This window comes from Peromyscus eremicus, chromosome 4 (genome assembly GCF_949786415.1).
Source record: "Peromyscus eremicus chromosome 4, PerEre_H2_v1, whole genome shotgun sequence".
NCBI lineage: Eukaryota > Metazoa > Chordata > Mammalia > Rodentia > Cricetidae > Peromyscus > Peromyscus eremicus.
In genome coordinates this window covers 17,575,324-17,599,208 of record NC_081419.1, presented here as the reverse complement: position 1 = coordinate 17,599,208, position 23,885 = coordinate 17,575,324, and the positions used below count along the sequence as shown (strand labels likewise).

At 35.7% G+C, this 23,885-nt stretch overlaps 2 protein-coding genes across 4 annotated transcripts in view; one reads left to right on the top strand and one right to left on the bottom strand.

Moving 5' to 3' along the window:
- The window catches only part of LOC131909083 (sperm motility kinase X-like), a 263,007-nt gene that overhangs the window by 32,458 nt on the left and 206,664 nt on the right, over positions 1-23,885 (bottom strand). The window lies entirely within an intron of this gene.
- LOC131907708 (low-density lipoprotein receptor-related protein 1B-like) overlaps positions 1-23,885 on the top strand; it is a 439,135-nt gene that overhangs the window by 355,113 nt on the left and 60,137 nt on the right. The window contains exons 3-4 of the mRNA XM_059258828.1: positions 3,130-3,255; positions 9,166-9,282. Of these exons, the coding sequence (XP_059114811.1) occupies positions 3,130-3,255; positions 9,166-9,282 (243 nt within the window). The remainder of the gene's footprint in view (positions 1-3,129; positions 3,256-9,165; positions 9,283-23,885) is intronic.

Sequence of the window (23,885 nt, the reverse complement as noted above, 5' to 3'; positions counted from 1 at the left end):
AACACTTTTTTATCATTTATTTGAAATTAAAACATAAGAATTTGAAATAGTTTTTAAAGAATACACAAGATTGGTCTACTCAATCATATGACGTAATCATTATGATTAGGATAAAAAGGCCTCAAGAATATATATCTAAAAGTTTTCTAACTGCTGCTTCATATATTTATATATACTTCATCTGTATATTTAAGTCATGTTAGCAGTTCCATATGTATATAAACTATAATTAATTCATGGACACATTGCTGATTTCTTTGGAATTCCAATCATGGGCTTTCAGTTCATTTTCATTTGTACAAATATCTGCATGGACTCTAAATGTTCAACACTAAATTGATACACTTGTCAACAATTTTGGAGTGATAAGAGCATTTCCGCTGAGGAGGAATCCTATGTTTCTTAATATTGTGCACACATAGCATGTGAAGTAGTATCTTATTTAACTGCCCCACTCCTCTTGAATCACAGGGTCACATGTAGCAATAATTGATGCTACATTTGGCTCCTGTTAGTCATGGGAACCATGTACCTGCTCAGAACACAAATACCTCATCTGTATATTTCAGTCATGTTAGCAGTTTCATGCTTTTATCTGCATCCCTATTCTTTTTGTTAATTAAATGAAACTCAGCTCTTTTATAGGCATAGTAGCATTGTATTTGTAACATTAATAGTAGTTATGAAATTTTCAGTCAGTATTCTGGAGTAATAGTATTTTCTGTTCCATCACAGAATCTATAGGCTTTGCTTGACTTCCTACATTTCACTTACTATCCATATTTAAGTCTATAAATAAGGGTGTTTCTCTGAAGTCTCCTAACTAAATTTAAACATGCCCTCTTCTCCTTAACCTGATTGAATTAAACTTCCATCTTAAATTAACTCAACAAGCATTCCTCTGTAACCCCCCATTGTTCTTCCATTAAGTAAGCCCACTTTCCACATTGCTCCCTGAATAGTTCTTATAGGATCAAGTCCTTCTTATTGAAAAAGTTGCAGGACCTGTTAGCTGACATGTGAGGTGCCTCAAGTTATACACTGACTGTATAACTTGTAGTCCATCATCTGTCTACTTACCTTTGTTCTTATTGAGTTGAATACTAGGTTGCCCTTCAGAAAGATGTTTCTTGCTTTTCTTGTCTGTATGTGTACTGAACTGAGAGCAGTCTATGAAATTTAATATAGTTTCCCACTACCTTCTTTTGGAATTATTTGTAACCACCAATAAACTTCAGTACAGCCTGTTAGAGTTGAGCATCCGTCTTCTATAAGTCCTATATTACAGTAGTTCTTAATCTATACTGCAACCATATGTCTCTTCATCTGATTCATCTAATAAAAAATTAATATCCTCCTTGGAAGATATGATTGGCTATAGTATGTCTGGAGCCTCAACTCCAAAAATAGATCTTGGGCCTGAAAGAATGTATGACTGTATAAAACAGGAAGTGTACAGGAAGTGTCTCTGGCCACCTGCTTGTAGGGAACCCTTTTTGAGCATTGTAGTCATTCTGAATAAAATTTTATTTCTGCTGTTTTGGGGTCAATAATACAATGCAAACACAATCTATTGTAAAGGATTTTTCTAGATTTTAATCCCATAACCTCCTACCTAGAATTTCTTTTACTTTTTTACTGCCTATATTTCAGTAGCTCACCACTAATTAAAAAAATTGTGGTTGACTTTGCATTTCCTTCATTAATGGAAATGGACCAGAGTCTTGAACTCACTCAATGGACTATGTAGGACTAACACTTACAATCCTCCTGATTCTTCCTAGCTAGTGTCCTTGAGAAGCTTCACTACAAAGTGCAATAAAGAATCTTGCTCCTTTAAAATGTTGACCTCTTATTTGTGTATAACTTTTATTTTTCATGGGCATCTATACTTATTAAAGTCCCTGAAATGCATAGAACATTTTGATCATGCACAAATCCTAAAGAATATCTTTTCTCTTTTAAAAAAAATGTGTTTTTAATTAAATTCATTCAATTTCTTTTAATCATACTCTTTGCCTCTCTCTCCTCTTCCCAGATCCTCCTCATCTCCTTGACCACCCAACTACATGTGTAGGCTTTCTATTTTTTAAAATAAATTTTACTTTGTTCAAGTGAAAACCTTCCATAAAGTATGGAAATCACTCTATTATCACAAATACTTAAAGAACGTGTGTTTTGTGGGTACATATTGTAAGTACATCCATTTGATATGAAGCAAATTGAGAAAATATTAACTTTCTCTTTATAAATAAAACTAATACAAAATGTATTTTTATCTTAGAAAATATACAGCTCTTGTATTCAATAAAAGAATAAAATATCATTGAAACTGAGACAAATATGGAAGAGCACACATTAGCAACCCGAAAAATACATTTAGAAGGTTAAGATAAAGAGCCTCCCCATTATGATTAGATATTGGAGGGTTATGGCTCAGTGGTATACCACTTTCTTTATGATAGTTTCTCTCATTTTCAATATTGTTTTTAGTTGCATGTTTATTCATTTACATTGGGAAGGCATATGATAATACTTTGTTATTAAAATTATATAGAATCTCATTTTTAGTATCAATTTTATGTAACAAGTGATCCATTTTTATTTCTGTCATTTCTTTTCAGATCCCCAAATTGGGTGGCCAAATTAAAACACACTTAAGATTATTTAGTATTTTAAAAATATGTGACTGAATGTGATATATATATATATATATATATATATATATGAAAACAGTATCTTAATAAGTGTGAGTAATTATTTTGAGATTTAATTTCCCTGTTTAACATTCAACCTTGAGATTGATTTCAAATACATAAGATTCTGGAGTTGAGTGACCAGGTTCTGGTTAAGTGATGAGAAAACAAACTCAGAGATAGAGTTGGTTTGAGTAGAAGATGGAGAATGGATATATCCCCTTTTGTTTCTTATTTAATATATTTATCTCTTCTATAAAGATTATATTTTAACAAAGTCTAAAATATTAATATTTCCTACAAAATTTGAGACAATTAGTGACAGATGCTGAGGTATTTATTAGAACATAACATTACAGTTACTGAAATAGTTTTGTAACCATAATTAAAATACACATGACTTGAACTGAACTTGCTTCCCTCCCTCTTACAGTCAATCATAGCTGCCCTGATGATCAGTTTAAATGCCAGAATAATCGTTGTATCCCCAAGAGATGGATTTGTGATGGAGCAAATGATTGTGGGAGCAATGAAGACGAGTCCAACCAAACCTGCGCAGGTAAAGGTCTGCACAGACACATGATAAATCACTTCCACATCCGCGTCTGTAACACACAGGTCAGGCTGATAAACTAGCTGAACTCTGTTAGCATTGCCAGTCTGATTACTGCCACGGTCAGGGAATTCAGTGCTTAGTGCCACAAAGGCCAGATTACAAATGGTGTTTTACTAATCCTTGAACATGACTCTGCTTTCCAAATTAATCTGGCACTCCATCTCTCCATGTGGGCTGCCCTGTTGATCAGAATCTCCTTCAAGACTTGTCTATGCTAAACCTTCCTAGGCAACGGAAGCTTTTTATTAGCATCCTGGGATCCTGGCCACCTCACAAGGAAAACTATTTATTTTATCCTGAGAAAATACTTAAAATTTTTATTTCTTCTACTACAGAATACCTTTGTGAATAGTTTTCTGTTCATGGAACATTATTTATGGGAGGCAGAATTTTTTTTCTCCTGAATTAAGTCCCAATACGACTAGGCATATTTATATTTCCATATAATCCATGACTTTGTAATAAATCATTGATTCCCTAGCCAGCCTCTCATTGAATAGAAATATACAGCTGGTGGTACAGCTCACAAAAGAGTGCCAGAAAGGTCATGATTACTACGTAAATGTTGAAAAAGGACACTGGCTAGCAGCAGCCTGGTGCATGGTAAATGATGAAGAAAAGCTAGTGTGTGGTGATACAAGTTGCTATAATTGGTGAAAACTAATTGTTGAAGAATGCTGCAATGCTACACCCTACCAGCCACACAAACCCTCTTTCTCCTTTAGCCATTATACACCTTACTAAATAAATACAAACTATTGTAACAATGTAGACTCATGGACTGAGAGATTTGTTCCTACCCTTGTTTTTGGTATTGACTTTCCCGTGCAGAGGCTTGTCCCTCTGTGCCTTACTTTTTGAATACATTTCTTTTAGCTCAGTTAGACACCGAATTGGCTACAAATTGTTTCCAAAGAGCTTCTTGCTATGTATAAAACAGTAATTATAAAAGCAAAAGCAAAACCATTTTCTACCATGATGTCATGATGTGAGACATCCTATGAACAGACTTTTTCATGGTGAAGCACTTGCTCGCCATCTGTGGATGAGTAATTCTCTTGGGCCTTGATTAAAACCTCTACTCTTTGGAGGAAATGGATTTCTTAAATCCTGTGTGTGTGTTTGTGTGTGTGTGTGTGTGTGTGTGTGTGTGTGTGTGTGTGTGTGTGATCTTACAAGACTTTCTAAAACAAAAAGACATCACAAGACCATGGGGGCCCACTTTGAAGATCTTTCATTTTGTAGATGAAATGTAGCAAACAGAGCTTGCCTAAACCTTTATGAATTCTGTCTGAAAGGCCTTTACTTTTTGGAATAAACTTCACTGCACATCAGATTATCTTGAATTTTATGTGCAGCCTACTTGACTTTGAGAAGGTTACCCTGAATATGACTCTAATTTACAATGAAGAATTTCTGCACGCCAATGCACATACTAATCTTTTAAGATTAAGGTTTAATTTAAAGATTGTGCTTCATTACATCCTGAATGTAAACACAGAAGATTTTTGCCTTAAAATAGAAAGACACTCATTTTATAGTATCATACCTGCCCTGTTTATACTAATTACAAATTTTGCTTGTTTCCACATGACTTATAAAAGAGCATTTGCATTTGGTTAGCTAGTAGTAGTAGTAAAATGGAAATACATCTGTGTAAGAGCAAACAAAGCAATCAGTCCTGATTAGTGTGATTTCTGTGGTTCTGGATCCCTATAGTACACTCAGAAATAAAACCCAACATATTGAATGCCACTTCGAGTTGTGCCCCTCACTACTAGGTTCAATACACTCGTGTTAGTATACTCATGGCAGCTGGTGTCACTGCAGGATACCCTGAAATGCAAATCAAAAGAATAAGGAGAAAATATAAATGTGTCCTTTATCATTACAAAGTTTGAAAGGTGTGGATTAGCTATGATGTGCTTGCATTTTGTTTTACCCAGAGAAATAAACAAGTCACATGGTGTAACACACCTAGACAAAGTAGCACATTCCTCTAAGCACTTTCTGGGACCTGAAATCTAAGTGCATATGTGGAGATGTATCCTAGGTGAAAAGACTCAAAACAGGGATATTTTATCATGATGTCTTCTTCCTCATCTTTATACACAGGGCTGCCTATATACAAATGGGAATCTTCTTCCACCAGAAACTGATTTTCTGTTTTGTTGCTTTAGGATTTTTCCACACCAACCAGTAGGTATTTGTGGTGACATTGATTGAATGATCAAAAGTACATAGTACTTTCATTTGTAGACAAAGAACAAGTGGACACAAAAATAAATGTCAGGCAGCCATTGTCATGCAGGATACAAAGCCCAAAGTTGAGCCATATTGTGCTTATGCTGCCTAGTTTTATGTTGACTGGACATATATCATGTTGGAAGCAAGAACTTCAATTGGCAAAATGCCTGCACTAGATTGGCCCGTGGGCAATCCTGTTTTGCAAGCTCTTGGGAGATGACTGATATGTCATGGCCCAGTTCACTGTGGGTGATGCCACCCCTAGGCATATGCTGGGTATTATAAGAAATTAAGCTAAATGAGACATGGAAAGCAATGTAAGCATTGTTCCTCATTATGCATGGCCTCTGCTTCAGTTACTTCTTCCAGGTTTCTTCCCTGAGTACTTCCTCTTCTTCTTCTTTTTCTCAGTGATGGAGCATGATCTGAGAGCTGTAAGATGAAATAAACTCCTTCCTTCTCATGTGGTTTTTGATCATGGTGTTTCCTCACAGCAATGGAAAATCAGGGCTCAGTAGAAGAGCAAAGTATTGGGAAGAATTCCTGAAGGAGGCAATGTTAAACCCTTGAAAATATCAAAGTCCCCAAGTAATAATAAGATCCATTTACAAAAGAAAATAAATAATCTGATTAAAAACAAGTTTTGGCAACATTATGAGGAGAAGGAACTGCCATATGTTCTTATTGGTTGCATAAGTTAACTTTTTATATTATAAAGTGTATTAGTTAGGGTTTCTATTGCTGCGATGAAACACCATAAACAAAAAGCAAGTTGAGGAGGAAAGGGTTTCTTGGCTTACACTTCCAGATCATAGTCTATCATTGGAGCAGGCCAGAACTAGATCTTGAGCAGGAATGGAATGAAGGGAGGACTTGATGCAGAGGCCATAGAGGAGTGCTGCTTACTGATTTGTTCCACACGGCTTGCTCAGCCTGCTTTCTTATAGAACCTTGACCACCATCCTAGGGATGGCACTATGCACAATGGGCTAGGCCCTCCCCATTGATCACTAATTTTAAAAATGCCTTAGAGCTGGATCTCATGGAGGCATTTCCTCAACTAAGGTTTCTTCCTCTCTAATGTCTCTAGCTTATATCATGTTGACACACAAAACCAGCCAGTACTGAAAGGAATTTGTTAAACTCAATAAGATCCAAAATGTATGCATGTTTAACTCTGCAATATCTATTTTCCCACTCTAGTTAATACCTGTGCATAGGAAAACCTGGGGAAAAAGCTCTTCACCTGAGAGCTAGGAATAAAAAAAGGCTCCTAAACAACTCAATTTAAAATGAGTAGGATACTCGATAGATTTGTATATTTTACATCCAGAGTTAAAATGATTGAGCTCATACTCAAGTGTCAAAAGGAATGACTTTCAAAATATCTCCTACAAAAAAATTGAAAATATAAACATTATCATTTATAAGAAATATAACCTGAAAAGTAATTCTAAATATCACTTAAAAATTCATGTGTAGTTTTTGAAATATTCCTGTAGGTAAAAAGAAATAAGGAATTAAGTCTGTGAGGGGAAGGTCAACATGTGGGAGAGACAAATGGTCCATAAGATGAGTCTATAATACAGTTTTTAAATAATAGAAAGCAAATTTCTGTACCAAGTATAGAGAAATAAATGGATGTAGCTGTACAACAGAGACAAGCATATATTTGGTAGACCTCTTTGTGTTAGAAATATTTCCATAGGAGCAAAGTGCCAACTGGCAGCTTATAGGGCTGGAGCAGGGGTGGTGTAAATACTAGGAGCCAGTTAGAGCAGGCACCCAGAAGAGTAATAGCATATGCATGTTCACAAAGGAGCAAACACAGCCACATAGAGCAGCTGTTAACCCTCAAAAACCCAGATTCATTTTATCTAATTCTAAGATAATTTCAGAGGCCAAGGTGAATGGTGCTTAGATTTGAAATTCACTTTCCTGTAAGTAATAATAATAATACTATAGTTATACCTAGTCAGTCTTAAGCCAACATTTACCCCCAGCAGTGAACTCTAATTGCATTGGAGAATGCTCTTCTCACATCTTCCAACAATTTTGATTAAATCCACATAAGCAGGTATAATTACATTAAAATAACCAATGTGTTAAAATCAGACTTTTTATAAGATAAACTAAAAAGGGCTTTCCCCCTCTCTTATAGTGCTAAAAATAAGACCCAAAGGCTTGCACATGGTGTCCAAATGCTGTACCACTAAGGTACATGCCCAGGCCTTGGGTTTTTTTTAATGTAACCGAGGCTAGCCTTGAACTCACCATCTTCCGGCTTCCTCCTCCCAATACTGCAGTTTACAAGGATGTGTTGTCTAAATGGAATGCTTTGATTCAGATGAAACAAAGGGGATGTTCATGACTATTTGGTTTGAACGGTCTCCTCATACACTGCTCATGCTTTTTGTGTTTCATTCTGCTATATAGTAAAAATGATGAGCAGGAACACTTACACTATGAGGGGGAATCTCTGATTCAACTACTAGAAAAATCATTCTGCAAAAGGCACTGATAAGTTCCTCTTTAGGGCACTACTTACCATAAAATTCGAGTCCTTTGGGGCCATTCATCTAACATCACCTGCAAGCTAATTACACCTGATGCAGAGGAGGACTGAAAAAGAAAACATTGTGTTGTCTTTCAGTGAGTCCCTTGATTTGAAGTGCTAATTCTGTCAGTTTGGTTATGTCCAGAAGCCTGAACTTAGAGACTTATGGAACAAAATATCTTTCTCATCAGAAATCAGTTAAATTTCCCTGGACGAAAAAGAAAATACTTTCACCCATGATTAGAAGGGATAGTGAATTTAAGCATGTTCTAGTCTTAATATCTTTCAATAATTATGTAGAAAATTCTTGAGTCAATGACTACAGCAGTTCCTGCAACTTCACTGCTATAATGAGAGGCACATGCAGGTGCCCCTGCCGTCACAATGGTATGTCACCCACCATTTGAATTAGTCTGAGCAATTTATTCTATTTATTTTCTCTCTAATCAGACCAACCCATTAAGAAAGCTTTACTAGACTCAAGGGAGTGCCTGATAGGAGAGACTGTAATAACAAGAACATAAAGTTAAAGAACAATGGTTTGCATGAATTTAATATATTATGATCATAGCTAAATTGGAATTAAATGGAGATAAATCATCTAATGATGTTTTCATTTAAAAACATGAGAGAATGGAATACAATTGGGAGAGAGGGAAGCAGGGAGGGAAAGGTAAAAAGACTCCAAGGAGAAAAAAGGGAAGAAAGCTAAAGACAATAAGGAAAGGAAAATGGTAGGGAGAAAGAAAAGGAAAACAAGAGCCCTTGTTAAATTCCTCCTAAAACACACAGGGAAAACACTTGGCTGTAACCACTGAAGCAATATGGACAATTACAAGGGGAAATTATTTATCTCCTTCACATCCCAGGCTTCTTCATCAAATAAACCAAAGCCCACACCTTGGCATATGCTTCTTTATCCGTATCTTAAAAAAAAGACACAATTATATAAAATTGACTAAAGCCTTCACTGAGTTTATTTAGCATGTTAGAATTATTGAAAAGGAGGCTGGTAATTGATTCTTTCTTATATAAATTGATCTTTACAGCCAGAACCTGCCAGGCTGACCAGTTTTCTTGTGGAAATGGGCGCTGCATTCCCAGAGCCTGGTTGTGTGACAGAGAGGATGATTGTGGTGACCAGACAGATGAAGTGGCATCCTGTGGTAAGTTGAGAATGGTTGGGCTTCAGCAGACATCGTGCTGGATACAGTGGACTGGTGTGATGTTTCCCTTACACGCTAGCTCTATGTGAGGAGACAAATATGTTACTTTCATTGCAGTTTTTGAACATGTCTTTCAGTGAGTGCTCCTGAATAGATCTTATTCATGAAGTAGTTACAATATCCTCTGCTGAAATAAATAGAATCAGACATCAAAGATAGGTAGCTATTAGAAGGCTAGGTCGACGCTCTTTTGTTCACTGTTAATCTTGGAGCTATTATGAATAAACTTAACAAAACAAAATTGTGTTTTGATTGACATTTGGAGTAAACTACAAGGCTATGTTTCTTGTTAATATGTATAGGACACATTCTGAGAGAAATAAATAATCTAGACTGAGGCCGGGTGGTGGTGGCGCATGCCTTTAGTCCCAGCACTCGGGAGGCAGAGGCAGGCGGATCTCTGTGAGTTCGAGGCCTGCCTGGTCTCCAGGAAAGGCGCAAAGCTACACAGAGAAACCCTGTCTCAAAAAACAAAACAAAAAAACAAACAAAAAAAAATCTAGACTGAGATTAAGTAGTAAATATCAATTGTGAATTTCTGTAGAATCATAGAAGTCTGACTGCCAAAAAAATTTTATTGATGGTATCCCTCTCAGTCACATATCACTAGATTTCCAGTTTTTAAAAAGGTTTGTTTTTGAGAAAGGATTTGTTGTTGACAAAGTTGCAAATGTAATTACTTTGTTTTGTACTCGTGGATCTGTGTGAATTACCGTCCTGGAGGTGGAGGAGCACAGAGACTGTAAGTACTAGTAGATGCATACCTTCTCTTTTTAGTTTAAGGAATTTTTTATTCATTTTACATACCAATCACAGATCCCCTTCTCTTCCCTCCTCCAGCCCCTCCTGACTTCCCCCGCAGCCCATCCCCCATTCCCTCCTCCAACAAGACAAGATCTCCAGTGGGGAGTCCACAGTGTCTGGTACATTTAGTAGAGACAGGTCCAAGTCCCTCCCCCTCCATCAAGGCTGTGCAAGATGTCCAACCATAGGTAGTGGGCTCCAAAAAGCCAGCTCAAAATGCATAGTTTCTTAATGAATCTTCATGCCAACCTGTAGATGTCCAATTCTTTCTTTACTTCACACCTAGAAGAACTGTGGCAGACCCTTTGGCCACATACTTGAGAACATGAGGCCAATACATACTGGGCTAGCTCTTGAATCCAGGTGTGTTTTAAATTAAAACTGACATTCTAGTTTAGCATTGATTTGGGTCCCAGGCATGAGGTACAAAGAAGCACCGGGTAAAGTCATACTCCCATGGATACCTTGATTAAGGGCACAATCCCTATTATAGACTTTAAACAATGATGTGCTACTATTTTGACATTCCATGCTGTAAGAAGCTCTGTATTTGCTTCTTTGGAGCTATTTCTATCCCCATAATAGTGACTGTTGACATGCCAATCTCACTCTCTGAATGGTAAAATCAGGGAGAGATATGAAGAGCTATCATAATATGTAGGATTTCTGCTTTAACAGTGCAATAGACTAAAGTTCATTCACGATCAAGACAGTAAATTTGCTATAAAATTATGAATCTCAAGTTTATTGCCTTCATTTAAATATGTTTACATTTAAATTTAAAAAGTTTTGTTTTCAAATTGGCGTGTAAGTAATAACTGGCCCATAGAATTTCTGAACATATAAAGATCTCTCAGGGGCTTCCTTCTGTTGTCATTTTTAATTCCCGTTGCCATGCCTTGAGTGCCTTTATGGACTGTATCTGCTTTGCAACTGTAAACCAAAATAAACCTTTTCTTCCATAAAAAAAAAAAAATCTGCTCTTACAAGTTGGCATAAGACATATAATAATAAAAGCACACTGCGACAATTTAGATGATGAATAAACTTGGTTCTAAGTGTGCAAAAACAATGCAGATTGTCAGGTACATACCTATATGTTAATCGGGTTCCATTTTTCCCTTAGAAGGTATTAAGTGTTCAAACAGTCTTCTCTTTAGAAATGTCTTCTTGTATGTTAATTTCTACACAGTTCCAAATGCATCCTATTTGTTTCTCTGTCATACTATTTTAATTAAAATATAATTGCTTCACTTTCCCTCTTCCCATTCCTCCCTCCAGCACCCCAAGGCCCTTCTCTCCAACTCCTTCAACTCCACATCTACCCTTACTCCCAAATTAACAGTTTCTTTATTCCTGATTATTATTTCTACACACACACACACACACACACACACACGTATATGTATGCCCAAATATATAAATATACCTTACACAGTCTGTTTTTGTTGTTTGTGTGCATGTGGTTTCAGGACTTTCCATTTTGTACTAAATAACCAGTTATAGAACATATTCCTGGGAGAGGCTAACTCTCCCTCTATGGAGTCATAAGTTACAAGTAATTCTTTGTCTAGGGAGTATGGTCTTATGAGATTTTCCTTTTTCCATGTTAACATGTATATTGATATTACCATTGTTAAGTCTTACTTATACAGCCATTTCTAGGAGACACTATTTCTCTGAAGATTGCTTGAAACATTCTAACTCTTAAAATCTTCCCCCCTTTCAATGATGTTCCATGAGCAATACATACATACAAGGCCTGTGATATAAATGTATCCTCCCCAGAACTACTTTCTTAGGATATGAGCTGAAATTATATTAAGTCTAGCACTGTGCCTGGGGAAAGTGAAAGGACAAAGTTTCTGCCCTGAGAGGTTAGAACAAAGACCTAGGGGGACCCTCAGTAAGTAGAAAATGCACATCTATCTGATGTGATCAGTTGTGAACTGAAAGGGGTAGTCATTGTACCTTACTCATTTTACTATCAAAATGACAGCCATCTTTAGCTCTCAGGCAAGTTTTCATGTTGGTACTTCCAATTTTTAAAATAAAAATTATAAAAATTTGAAATAAGCTATAAAAATAGATTAACTATTAAGTTTTAAAGTTATGCATTTCTCTTCATTTCTTCCTCACTAGAATATCTATGTAACCCAAAGTTTTAAAGTTCCAAATAAAATACAAGCATAGAACATATTATACACATTTATAGAAAGTAACATTACATTGTCATACTAATGTAAAACTGGTTATATCTGGGTATTTCAAAAATCAATGATAAAACCCTATTAATAAAACAAGAAAGGGAATGTGTGGAACACCGAACATTTCAAACAGGTATTTCAAATTGCATGTAACTGCAAAAGTTAATTAGTGTTGTATTTGTTAATGATAAGCTTCATAAATTTATTTCAAATTATTTGTAGATTCAAGAATACATATCAATCATTTATGATTTTCTTCTGTTCAGATAAAGATGTTATTTAATTGTGATATGAAGTAAAGTCTGTAATTATTCTTTTTTTTGGAATCTATTGTGACTTATTTCTTCACTAGAGAATAGTAGTTTTATGAAATTCCTTTATGAATACAAGAAATATATGCACTTTTATTTGGTACATATAAATATCTTCTAATGGGTAGGCAGACTGATGAACAGATGAACAGGAATATATTGATCTATCTTATTAATTTTATTTCACATTTTATGCATTCTTATTTGTATTTTGCTATCATAAGGATAACTTTGAAGAAAACTAATTTCTTTGAAATATATTTACTTTTCTATATAAAGAAAAATAATAAAAAATAACCTGGGCTGAGGAGATGGCTGAATGGATAGGATCACTTTCTGGACAAGCATGAAGACCTGAGATAGTATTCCTGCACCTTCAGCCACATATACATGTAATCCCAGAGCTGTGGAGGGTGGAGATAGGAAGATCACTGGGACATGGTGGCTGCCTGCCCAGCTGCAGGCGCGGTGACAAACTCTATTTCAAAGGAGTACAGCAGAGTAATGGAGCAGCACATGTGTATATCTTCTCTGGAATTCAGACATGCACACACAGGTACAGGTACACTGTGTGCATGTGTTCTCTCTCTCTTTCTCTTTCACACACACACACACACACACACACACACACACACACTCACTCACACTCATTTACAAAACCTTACTTGTTGTTCTCATGAGGACTGAACAGGAAATACATGCACTTCCAACATCAAATCTAGTATTTAGGGAAACTGTCACACCTCTATTGTAGGCTAGTTAATAGCACTATTCTTTCTTCTGTTCTCTGATTCCATTACTAGGTTAATATCTACACTAATGTTTTTCCCTAAGTCAATTTAAAATGACCTCTTCAAGTGCTTGCCAGGCCCCACTGTGCATGCTAAGTGAAGTGGTACATTCCTTATCCCAGTGCTTGGGAGGAATAGCTGGGAAGATAACTGCCAATTCCAGGTCATCCTGGTCTACATAGTAACTTCCAACCACTGTGGACTCAAGAGAGGCTCTATCTCAAAAAATATAACAAACAATTGAATTAATGAATGCCTTATGTACCTAAGTCTGCCCAATAGTGGTCAACACCCAGAGTTTGAACCCTTTCACAAGCATTGATCCATAATATATTTACATAAAATTTTTCAGAATGATTGAGTTGATGGTCTATCTATGAATATTGCAGTGGCGATGTATATCTATCATTTCATACCTCAATTGTCACAGATTGGGTACAGTGCAGGTTTGAAGTTCTAATTGATGTCTATCTTTTGTAATGAAACTTTACAAATAAGGAAAAGTGCTGTGTTCTATAATTGTTCACCCAGTTGTCTTGAGCAAGCCATCATGCATGATGGGGGTTAACACTACTGCCTTCCTGTAGATTGGACCCCTAAAAATATAAGGTTTTATTATTTTTAATTGTGTATGTGTGTACATGTATCCGCATGTGGGTACATGTGAATGCAGGCCCCAAGGAGACTAGAGGCATTGGATTACAGGCATTGGAGCTGGAGTTACAGGCAGGTGTGAGCCACTTGGTGTGATTCTGGCAAAACTCAGTTCCTTCATAAGAAAAGCTTGTGCCCTTAACCACTGAACCACCTCTCCAGCTTCCATGGAACTATTTTTCTTAGCAAACCAGCTTTAATCATTCTCATGCACACTTGTGCGAACTAATTTGCAGCCAGATTTGGATAGTGTGAGGATCCATAATAGCTTCTTGGGAACTTTTATGTTGATTTTCTATGTGAAGGGAAAGTTCTAGAGCTAGAATGGATAAGAGTGAGACCTGTGAAGCCATGTACAAAGCTGAAGATGAAGGTCTAGAAAGTAAGTGTATGAGGCTCAGGGTTCAATCCTTAACACACCTCAACTCAAACAGGAACAGAATACATTTTATAATCATAACTGTGTCTGGGCTCAGTACTGGCACTGTAAAGAAAGCAGTTACCTGTTTTGTGAAGTGAAGAATGGTCTCTTAGATGTGTCATTCACTCCTTCTTCTAAGTACCTTACTCTCACTGGGTCATCCATCCCCTCAGACTTGGGAACACTGCTTCTAGTCTGGCTGTGAACGTCCCTACGTTGGGCTGCCATGTAAATGGTATTTCAAGTATGTGCAGCCGTGCCTGGCTTGCTTGCTTTCCCTGTGTATGGAAAGAAATGGAAACACCTGAACAGAGTAAGAGCAGAATTGTGATCTGAGCTTCCTAATAAACCATAGATCACAGATCCAGGAGTCCCTTCTCACACCCTTTGCTCCAAGAAGCCCTTATGTGCTCTGAAGTCCATTTTCTCTAAAAAGGTCCCTATGTGCTCTAAAGTCTCTTTGCTCTAAAAAGCCCCAAATTTTTAGATTAGCAACAATGAAACTCATAACAAAGCATGCTGGGTAATGGATTTCTTCTGCCTACACACAGCTACAATGAATTGTTGCTGTGTTAGGATTAGTATGAGAAAATAATATGACCTAATGTTGTACAACTTATTAATTTTAATTGTTATTTAATTTCAAAGGATGTTATCTCACAATAAAAAAGTTTTCACTCTTTTTCTCTTGGAGAATGTGATATATGCACACACACACACACACACACACGCGCGCGCGTGTGTGGCTCACCAAAGATGAAAATTTCCAGAAATATAGCCTTACACCACATGACAAAATTAATTTATATGAGATAATCAATCCTCATACATTTTTGCTTTAATATGAATGTATATGAGATAATAATCATTTATCTGTCACATTTTATTGATTTTTTAAAACTTTACTGAAACTAATTTCTTAGAATTACAAATATGACTATATTGTTTACTGGCTTTAGAGTTGAATTGAGCATGGATTTGTTTTAATACCAATCATTGTTGCTTCCAGGAAGAGGTGCTACTTTCAGATATGATCTCATTCTTTATGATCTCATTCTTTAGGTTTGACAATGTTTATTTCACTGAAATGTTAATAAACAATAATAATAATAATAATAGTAATAAACGTTGATAGTAGTAGTAATAACAACACATGAACAGGCCCTAAGATTTCAGTTTTCATGTCCCAAGTTTTGATGCATCAATATTCACTCATATGCAGAAGTTGCCATCAACAAAGCTAAGCTTTGCTTACAGTTGGCACACTGATTCACTGCAGTTCTTACATTTCACAGAAAATGTATATGACTTTATACATTCATGTTCTGTTCCATCCATTTACCTAGGACTTCAAATTTTTACATTTATTTCCCCCCAAACTCCTCCAACATAATTGTTCTCCAAGCTTTTCAGGGATTTTGTTTTCCTTAGACGGGCAAAACACCGTTATTAGCATATCTAAGCAGCTCCCATACCACTGTCCTGATACTTTCTTCTTGCATTCAGTCTCAGGCATTTCTTGGTTTTCCTGTTTTTTTTTTTGTTTGTTTTTGTTTTTGTTTTTGTTTGTTTGTTTGTTTGTTTGTTTTTCTGTCTCCTTTACCTCTCTTCAACTCTCCATTTGCTTTGAGAAAGGGAGTGAATTACTTTCTAAAAGCTCACACCCCTTTACTGGAGGAAGTAGATTTGTTTCTTCTGATTTAATACTGTGAAATCTTTCCAAGTCAAATCCAATTCATGAATTGATTTTTGCTATTCTTGCCTTTCTGCTGGGTTTCGTCTGTGAGCTGACTATTGTTCTTCCTGAATCTTAATTAATATATACATGGAGGAAGTATTTTGATATGACTTTTTCCATATTTTTCTCTACCATGGTTTTGGAACTTTCAGTTTTATTGCCGCGACACTTTATCTCTTTTTTTTCTTTTTATTCTTCACTGTGTAGATATGCTGATCTCTTTAGCTCGTTCAATTCAATCATTCTCTCTCTCTCTCTTTTTTTTTTTTTTTTAGTTTTTCGAGACAGGGTTTCTCTGTGTAGCTTTACACCTTTCCTGGAACTCACTCTGTAGACCAGGCTGGCCTTGAACTCACAAAGATCCGCCTGCCTCTGCCTCCCAGTGCTGGGATTAAAGGCGTGTGCCACCACCGCCCGGCTCTCATTTTTAAAGTTTATTCTTTCAGCATTTATTTCACATATACATTGAAATATTATCCAGCTCCCTATTTTCCTCTTGCCAATCCCCCATATCTTCCTACATGACTCCCTCCCAACTTCAGGTATTATTCTTTATTTAAATGTATCAGACTACAGCATTGTCTATTCATTTGAAGTAGCTCTGCTTGAACTATTATTTCTCAATATGAAAAAAGAGGGGTGGAAACTAAGAGCAAATGGTTTAGGCATAGATGGGGATAGGAAGTGAATTAACTAAAACTGAGAAGGTGTGAAAAAGCCTTAAATGTATGAAAAAGCTACTTTCAAAATATAATCCAACCTTTCAATATACTAAAATCTAATTTAGCTCATTCTTTCAACTTGTATTTTCAAAAGTTTATTTTTATTTTTAAATATCCTAATTGTTTTCTTTTCATGTTACCCTTTTTTTTCTTTGGGGGGGTGGTTGGAGTTTTGATTTTTCGAGACAGGGTTTCTCTGTATAGCTTTGAAGCCTGTCCTGGAACTTACTCTGTAGATCAGGCTGGCCTTGAACTCAAAGAGATCCCCCTACCTCTGCTTCTCAAGGGCTGGGATTAAAGGCGTGTGCCACCACCTCCCCGGCTGCCTTTATTTCTTAGAGTATTTATTTTTATCTTAACCATTTAAATAAATACGATCTGAATTTCTTATATTATTTATCTGATTTCAATTAGTAATCTTTACAAACATAGTTAATGTTTAAAGATCTGTTTTTTGTTAAGTCTGTTGAACTTTACTGACCAAAATGTTCGTTACCTTTTCTATACTTTTATAAAAGTTATTGTTTTTGAATTTTGAATTTTGAGAACATGTATAGTTTGGTATTATTTTTGCACCTTTGTGGTGTTCCTATGTGGCTGTGTATAGCCTTATATTCTGTGAGCTCTCTGATACATTTTATTAAAATTTTATTAAAAGCCTTAGATTAACTTTTACCTAATTTTTTCACATGGGAATTTTTTTCAAGTTGTAAAGTAGGATTGTGAAATAATTAGATGGTTATTAATTTCCTGGAGAGACCTTTTTATTTCTTCACTCACAGTCTAGTTTTCTAAGCTGACATTGTTTACGCTAGGGGGCAATACTAATAATAAGCTAGGGTTACACCTTCAACATACTAGGTTCTTACTGTTATCCACATTTTTTTTTTTTTTTTTTTTTTTTTTTTTTTTTGGTTTTTCGAGACAGGGTTTCTCTATGTAGCTTTGCGCCTTTCCAGGAACTCACTTGGTAGCCCAGGCTGGCCTCAAACTCACGGAGATCCGCCTGGCTCTGCCTCCCGAGTGCTGGGATTAAAGGCATGCACCACCACCGCTCGGCCGTTATCCACATCTTAAGCGGAATTAAAGTATTGTGTCCTATTCTATATTGACATTGATATTCAAACTTCTCCATTTATAGACAAAATATAATTTCATATGTGCAAGCATCAAACAAATACACAGTTCACTCATTAATTTTTGAGCACCCTTTCCACTCTCTTCTACGTTTTACACTTTAGGAAACACATTAAAGTATCTGCTATTTATTTATTTTGTGGCTGTTCTACTGCTAGAATAACTTACTGTTTTTCCTGAACTTTTGTTCGTTTTGTCTTTTACACACTCCCATGTACCTTCTTTTACTTCTAGCTTTCTGCCTTGTAAACACTGATTACTCTCTAAAGCCTATTCCACCACATGTAGAATTTCCCGCCCCCCGTTGAAATTCTTTCACTTTCTCCAAGTATTTATGTACTTTCACTTTAGTTTCTTCTGAGATCTGAGTCTTGTTTGATCTAGAATGTTACAATGCCTTCCCTCCTGTTGACCTGTTTTAACATGAATATTTCACTCACATTACCTTTATGTCACTTCTTTCAGAAGAATGTTAAAACTACCCAAAGTGACTCAAAGTTTCTGTGTTTCGCAGGAACACAGATTGTCCTTAGCTTTTGATAGGCACATTCTGACAACTGTATTCTGATTTGAAAACACTGTAACCCAGAAGTGCATGTCGTATGCTCGGCCTGCAGATCAACCAGAACGTAGAGTAGGGCACCTGAAATGCACTCAGGACTCCTGTTAGCCTACAGCTGAACAAAATCATCTGAAGCTCACCTTCTAATGAACCGCTTTGTATCTCATATAACTTCTTAAATACTTGTATCTGAAAAGCCCTCTGGCAGCCCAAAGGCAGTGTCTGCTGCTTCCCCTGCAGACTGTCACTGCCCAGCACTGTTTGGACTGAATGAGAATGCTTCTGAACCTGGTATAATACTGAAGTGTCCCAGTCTAGCATATCATCTGCACCACCTTTATGCTACCAATTATTTGATAATTTTGAAGTCATGTGTTTAATCACTTTCCAAATATTTTTCCAACTAGATTTCCTGCAGCTTTTGTTTCCTGTGCCTAGGGTATTCATTCATTGATTCATTCATTGATTCATTCATTCATTCTTCACAATCTATGTCTATAACCCAGAACTCTATATGTAATAAAGCTCTAAATAAAAATCTTGAATAAATGGACTTTTGCAGTATTTCCTGTTTACTGTACACATTAATAATCTTGGGTCAGAGACATTAAGTAAGCACATAAGGCCACCCATTAATTACTCATAAGGCCAGGATCTCAATCCAGGATTATCTTTGTACAAAACTTGTAGTGTTTATGAAAAGAGTTACACTTATGCCCTTATCACTCCCACTACCCAAAAAAGGAAGAAAGATAGAAAATAAAAAGAAAAGTAATAGGAAACATAAAATATTGCACTACACTTATACTACAATGTGTTTATATCATTGGATATTTTAAAATCTGACCTATGGAATAAATCAAATTAAAAATGTATCATGTGGTAACTATGTTAGCTCTAAATATTTAAATATGTGTATAACTTTAAAATGTATCTATTATGTCTGTCTTCTAGAAAACTGAATTTCACATATGTATTAACTATTCTCATTTTATTTAAGTCATTTATTTAATCTACATTAAACAGTACCAAATAGCAATTGGCCTCTAAGTAAAAAGCAGTTCATGCTACAAAGTACAAAGGCCACCCATGTAACAACTGCTCTGCATCACCAAATCATTTTATAGACATCACAAATACATAGCTAACCGGAGCAATCTAACGAAGAGGAATACTGAGATAACAAGACTGATGTCAAAGTGAAGTAAAAGCAATAAAAATAAGTAATCTGTTTGATTTGAGTCCTGGTCCTTGGGAGCCACAGTTAGCAGCGATATCTGAAAAGTGTCTTCGGTAGTTACAATCCAACATGAGTAACTTTCAGAAGCACCATTTCACTTTTCGTACCAACAGATAATTATATACATTATAGCAGGTAAAACTCAGATTTCAAACAAAAGACAGAATGAAGAATGTTAATATTTGATCTTGCCCAAATCTTCCTCTGCTGTGGTATCATTAAACATTCTTGGTAATGATTGTGGCAGTATAATGAAAAACTAAAGTGTTTTGATGTCATTCACATTAATTCCAAATTTCCTCTGCCCTTGCTGCTCTTCTGAAGTATCCTAAGGTGAGGTGTATTATTTAAGTCTCAGGATTCAGAAATGACAATTTTAGCCCTCTAGTTGCCAAATTAACAGTAAAGGTGGAACAATTGCAGTCTCCTTAACTTAAGGCATTACTTTTCTAAACCTGGATTCTCGTGATATTATTACTTTATCATCTAATTTCACACGAATATCTGTGTACTCCCACAGGCTTGGTCATAAAGGTCTGCTCCATCATTTAGACTATGGGCTACAGGATTTTGAGACTTCAACAAAAATTACTTCGCTAGATTTTTTTAGAGGGAAGGAAGGAAGGAGATACCTAGGTAAGAGGCAGAAAATAAACAAAACCGCATCTGAAAATGATGTCCTTGGGAACCACTCCTAAACTGTATGCACTAGACAAATAGAAGCTCACTGAAAGAGAAATTGTAGCTGTTTTTCAGAATGGCATTCATATAACACGCTAGTAAAATTTAAGAAAAAGATAAAGTATACAAATTGAGCAAACTACCTGGAACAATAAAAAAAAATTAGCAGCCCATTGATCCATAAACTGTTTTACATAGTTAAAGTAGTCATCAAGATAAAATACAGTTTTCTTTTCCTCACTGTAATTGGAACAGGATAAAATGTGAGTCATTTTGGTTTGTACTTTCTGTCTTTTACAGAATTAATCATTCAATGTTTCTAAATGTCCTACAATTTGCATTAAAAGATTTAAAGTCAAAGTATATTTATATGAAGTCAAGAAAGCCATGTTTATTTATTTGTCAAAAATAAAAATTCATAACAATATTTTAATAAAATGTAATACAAAAGTGAACTAGAATATTTAGATACTAATTTCAAGTGTTAAAACTAATGTGAAAGAGGGAAATATTAAATTCAAGAAGCTTTAGCTGTAATTCGTGTTTTAGGGTAAGGTGTGTACTGTAAAATGACACCATTTCTGTCTCTGTTGGGCACTAGTGGTAAGATAGAAAGAAATTAAGGATATGTGTTTTTCTACCCTCTGCCAAATGAAAGCCACTATATTTCATTTATTCCTCCTAAAATGGACTCAACACTAGACACATATCTCTCTCTCATTGAGCATGCACATGTGGGTAGAAGTTAAAATAATTTTAAGATTTAACATGGTAGTTCTTCCACTTATGATAGCCTCTATGTTCTGTGATGTAGGAATGATATGAGGAAGTTAAAATAATTTTAAGATTTAACATGGTACTTCTTCCACTTATGCTAGCCTCTATGTTCTGTGATATAGGAATGACATCAGGATTTGCTTATGTGTCAAACTTTTTAAGTTTTACTGCTTACTAGCCTTCAGGATGCTGTATTTACATCACGAAGTCAAGAAAGGCATATTTATTATACTTAATTCTTTTTCAAACATAAAAATGCATAAAAATATTCTAGCAAAACACATAAACAAAGGTGAACTCGATGATTTAGATACTCATTTCAAGTGTTAAATTAATGTTAATATGAAAGTAGGAAAGGGAAACACACTGTAGTCACAGCCCTCAGGGGGCTGGGCAGAGGGATCATGAATTTGAGGCCATCATGAAACAATATACATATTGTGTGTGTGTGTGTTCATGTTATGTGCTATGTGAGCAGAAGGTGTATGGATTTTCTAAGAAACTGAAGGTTGATTCAATTTTAGATTTATTCATTTATTTCTCATTTTTTTGAGGCAAGGTCTTCCCTCCCATCCTTGGCTGGCTTTGACTTCCTGATTCCCCTACCACAACATTTAAGTATTTGGGCTGTTGGCCTATGTCAGCAGGTCTGACTTCCAGAGTTAGCTTTGAATCATATTTACCTCCTTTTTTTTTCTGCTGAAATCTCTTTTTCACCATATTCTTTGAATCATATTCATGTCCGTGTGTTTCTGGTTTTATGACAAGCATTCTCTCTCTCTCTCTCTCTCTCTCTCTCTCTCTCTCTCTCTCCCTCCCTCTCTGTCTCTCTGTCTCTCTGTCTCTCTCTCTCTCTCTCTCTCTTTCTCTCCCCCCCCCGTTTCTCTCGTTGAGCATGCACATGTGGGTACTTTTGTGGTGACAAATGTGTACATGTATGTATGTATGAAGTGAGTGCGCTCTCTCTCTCTCTCTCTCTCTCTCTCTCTCTCTCTGTGTGTGTGTGTGTGTGTGTGTGTGTGTGCGTGCGTTTAACTAAAGACAACTTAGATCTTCATTTTTTGGAGACAGGTTCCTCACAGTTCTGGAATTCAACAAATAGATGAGGCCAGCTGACCAGCAAGCCCAGGAAACTTCTAATCTTAGTCTCACTTAGGGCTGGGATGACAAAAATTCCTTTATGCTAGGATTTCTATGCGTGAGCCCCAGGAAGCATCCTGTTCCTGCCTTAGCCAATGATGGAATTATAAAAGAAATTGGGAACCAAATACTAAAATAATGGAAATATTTGAGAACTCATGTCTGGTAAAAATCAGAAGTGTATTCATTTGCGTATGGAAGCAATTTGTAATATAAAGAAAATAAAATACCAATTTGAATAAGTTAAGGATAAAAATTGAAATGATATAGAAAATTACTACTAAAATATGTTGGAACCAGCTTTAAGGAAGAGAATTCCAATGTTGGGAGACATTGGTGATCATGGGCACATTGGACTTTTCTGAGCCATAGATACCTTAGGGCCAAAGTAATTGCGATTATCAGTGATTCTCAACTTTTAGAGCTGATAAATATAGTAGGTTTGCTTGTTTTTATAATTTTTCTCCAAATTAAGCAGTACTCAAAATTTCAAACTCAAAATTACAAGTAGATAGGTAGGTAATTACTAGATATATAAACATTTAGCTAGATAAAAATAAAATAAAATAAAATGGTTTTGCCACCCTAAGTGTAACATGCTCAACCACCATTTATTTTAGACATCTCTTTAAAAGTCCACAGAAAACTGATAACATTTGTAGTTTTTCTCTGTCAAATATTCTAAGACTCTAAGTAAGCTGTTTTAAAGAGAAAACATTAATATGACTCTACTCAAGTTTTCTTGAGATAACAGGCCTAATTTTGAGAAATCCACCAATCTTTAGGTGAATAATTTCCACCATCTATAAACAGGTACAGTACTGTTTTTCCCTGCAAAACACTCAGTTCAAATTTTTGTCTGTACTCCTCAGTACATTAATCTTTCTCTGGTTACTATTTTTTTAATTTTCATTATTATCCATTCTTATTATGTTAGTACTAACTTCTGGAATTACTGGAATGTTAAAATGGCTAATTGTATTTTATATTTCATTTGCCTTTTATCATTATTACTATTTATTATTATTATGTAAGGGATAAGAAAGGAGATCTTTTGATTTAAATGGTTTTAATTTAACATTTAACAGATTTAGCTTCATTTTAAAAACCTGAATTATTTTTCAGGGGTTTTGGTCACCTTGTTAGACTAGAATTGATAGTGTCAAAGTCTTTGTAAACATATGGTAGCAACTGCACTGACTTCATTAGTTGATAAATTAATTTCACCTTACACTGTTGGCATCCCTCAGAGGTCAGTGCTACCCTTGACAGCCCTGTGCGGCTCTGTGTATTCAGAAAAGCCCAGCACGCTGGATATACAGAAGCAATATTTTGTGGCAGCACAGCAGAGCCCTGGT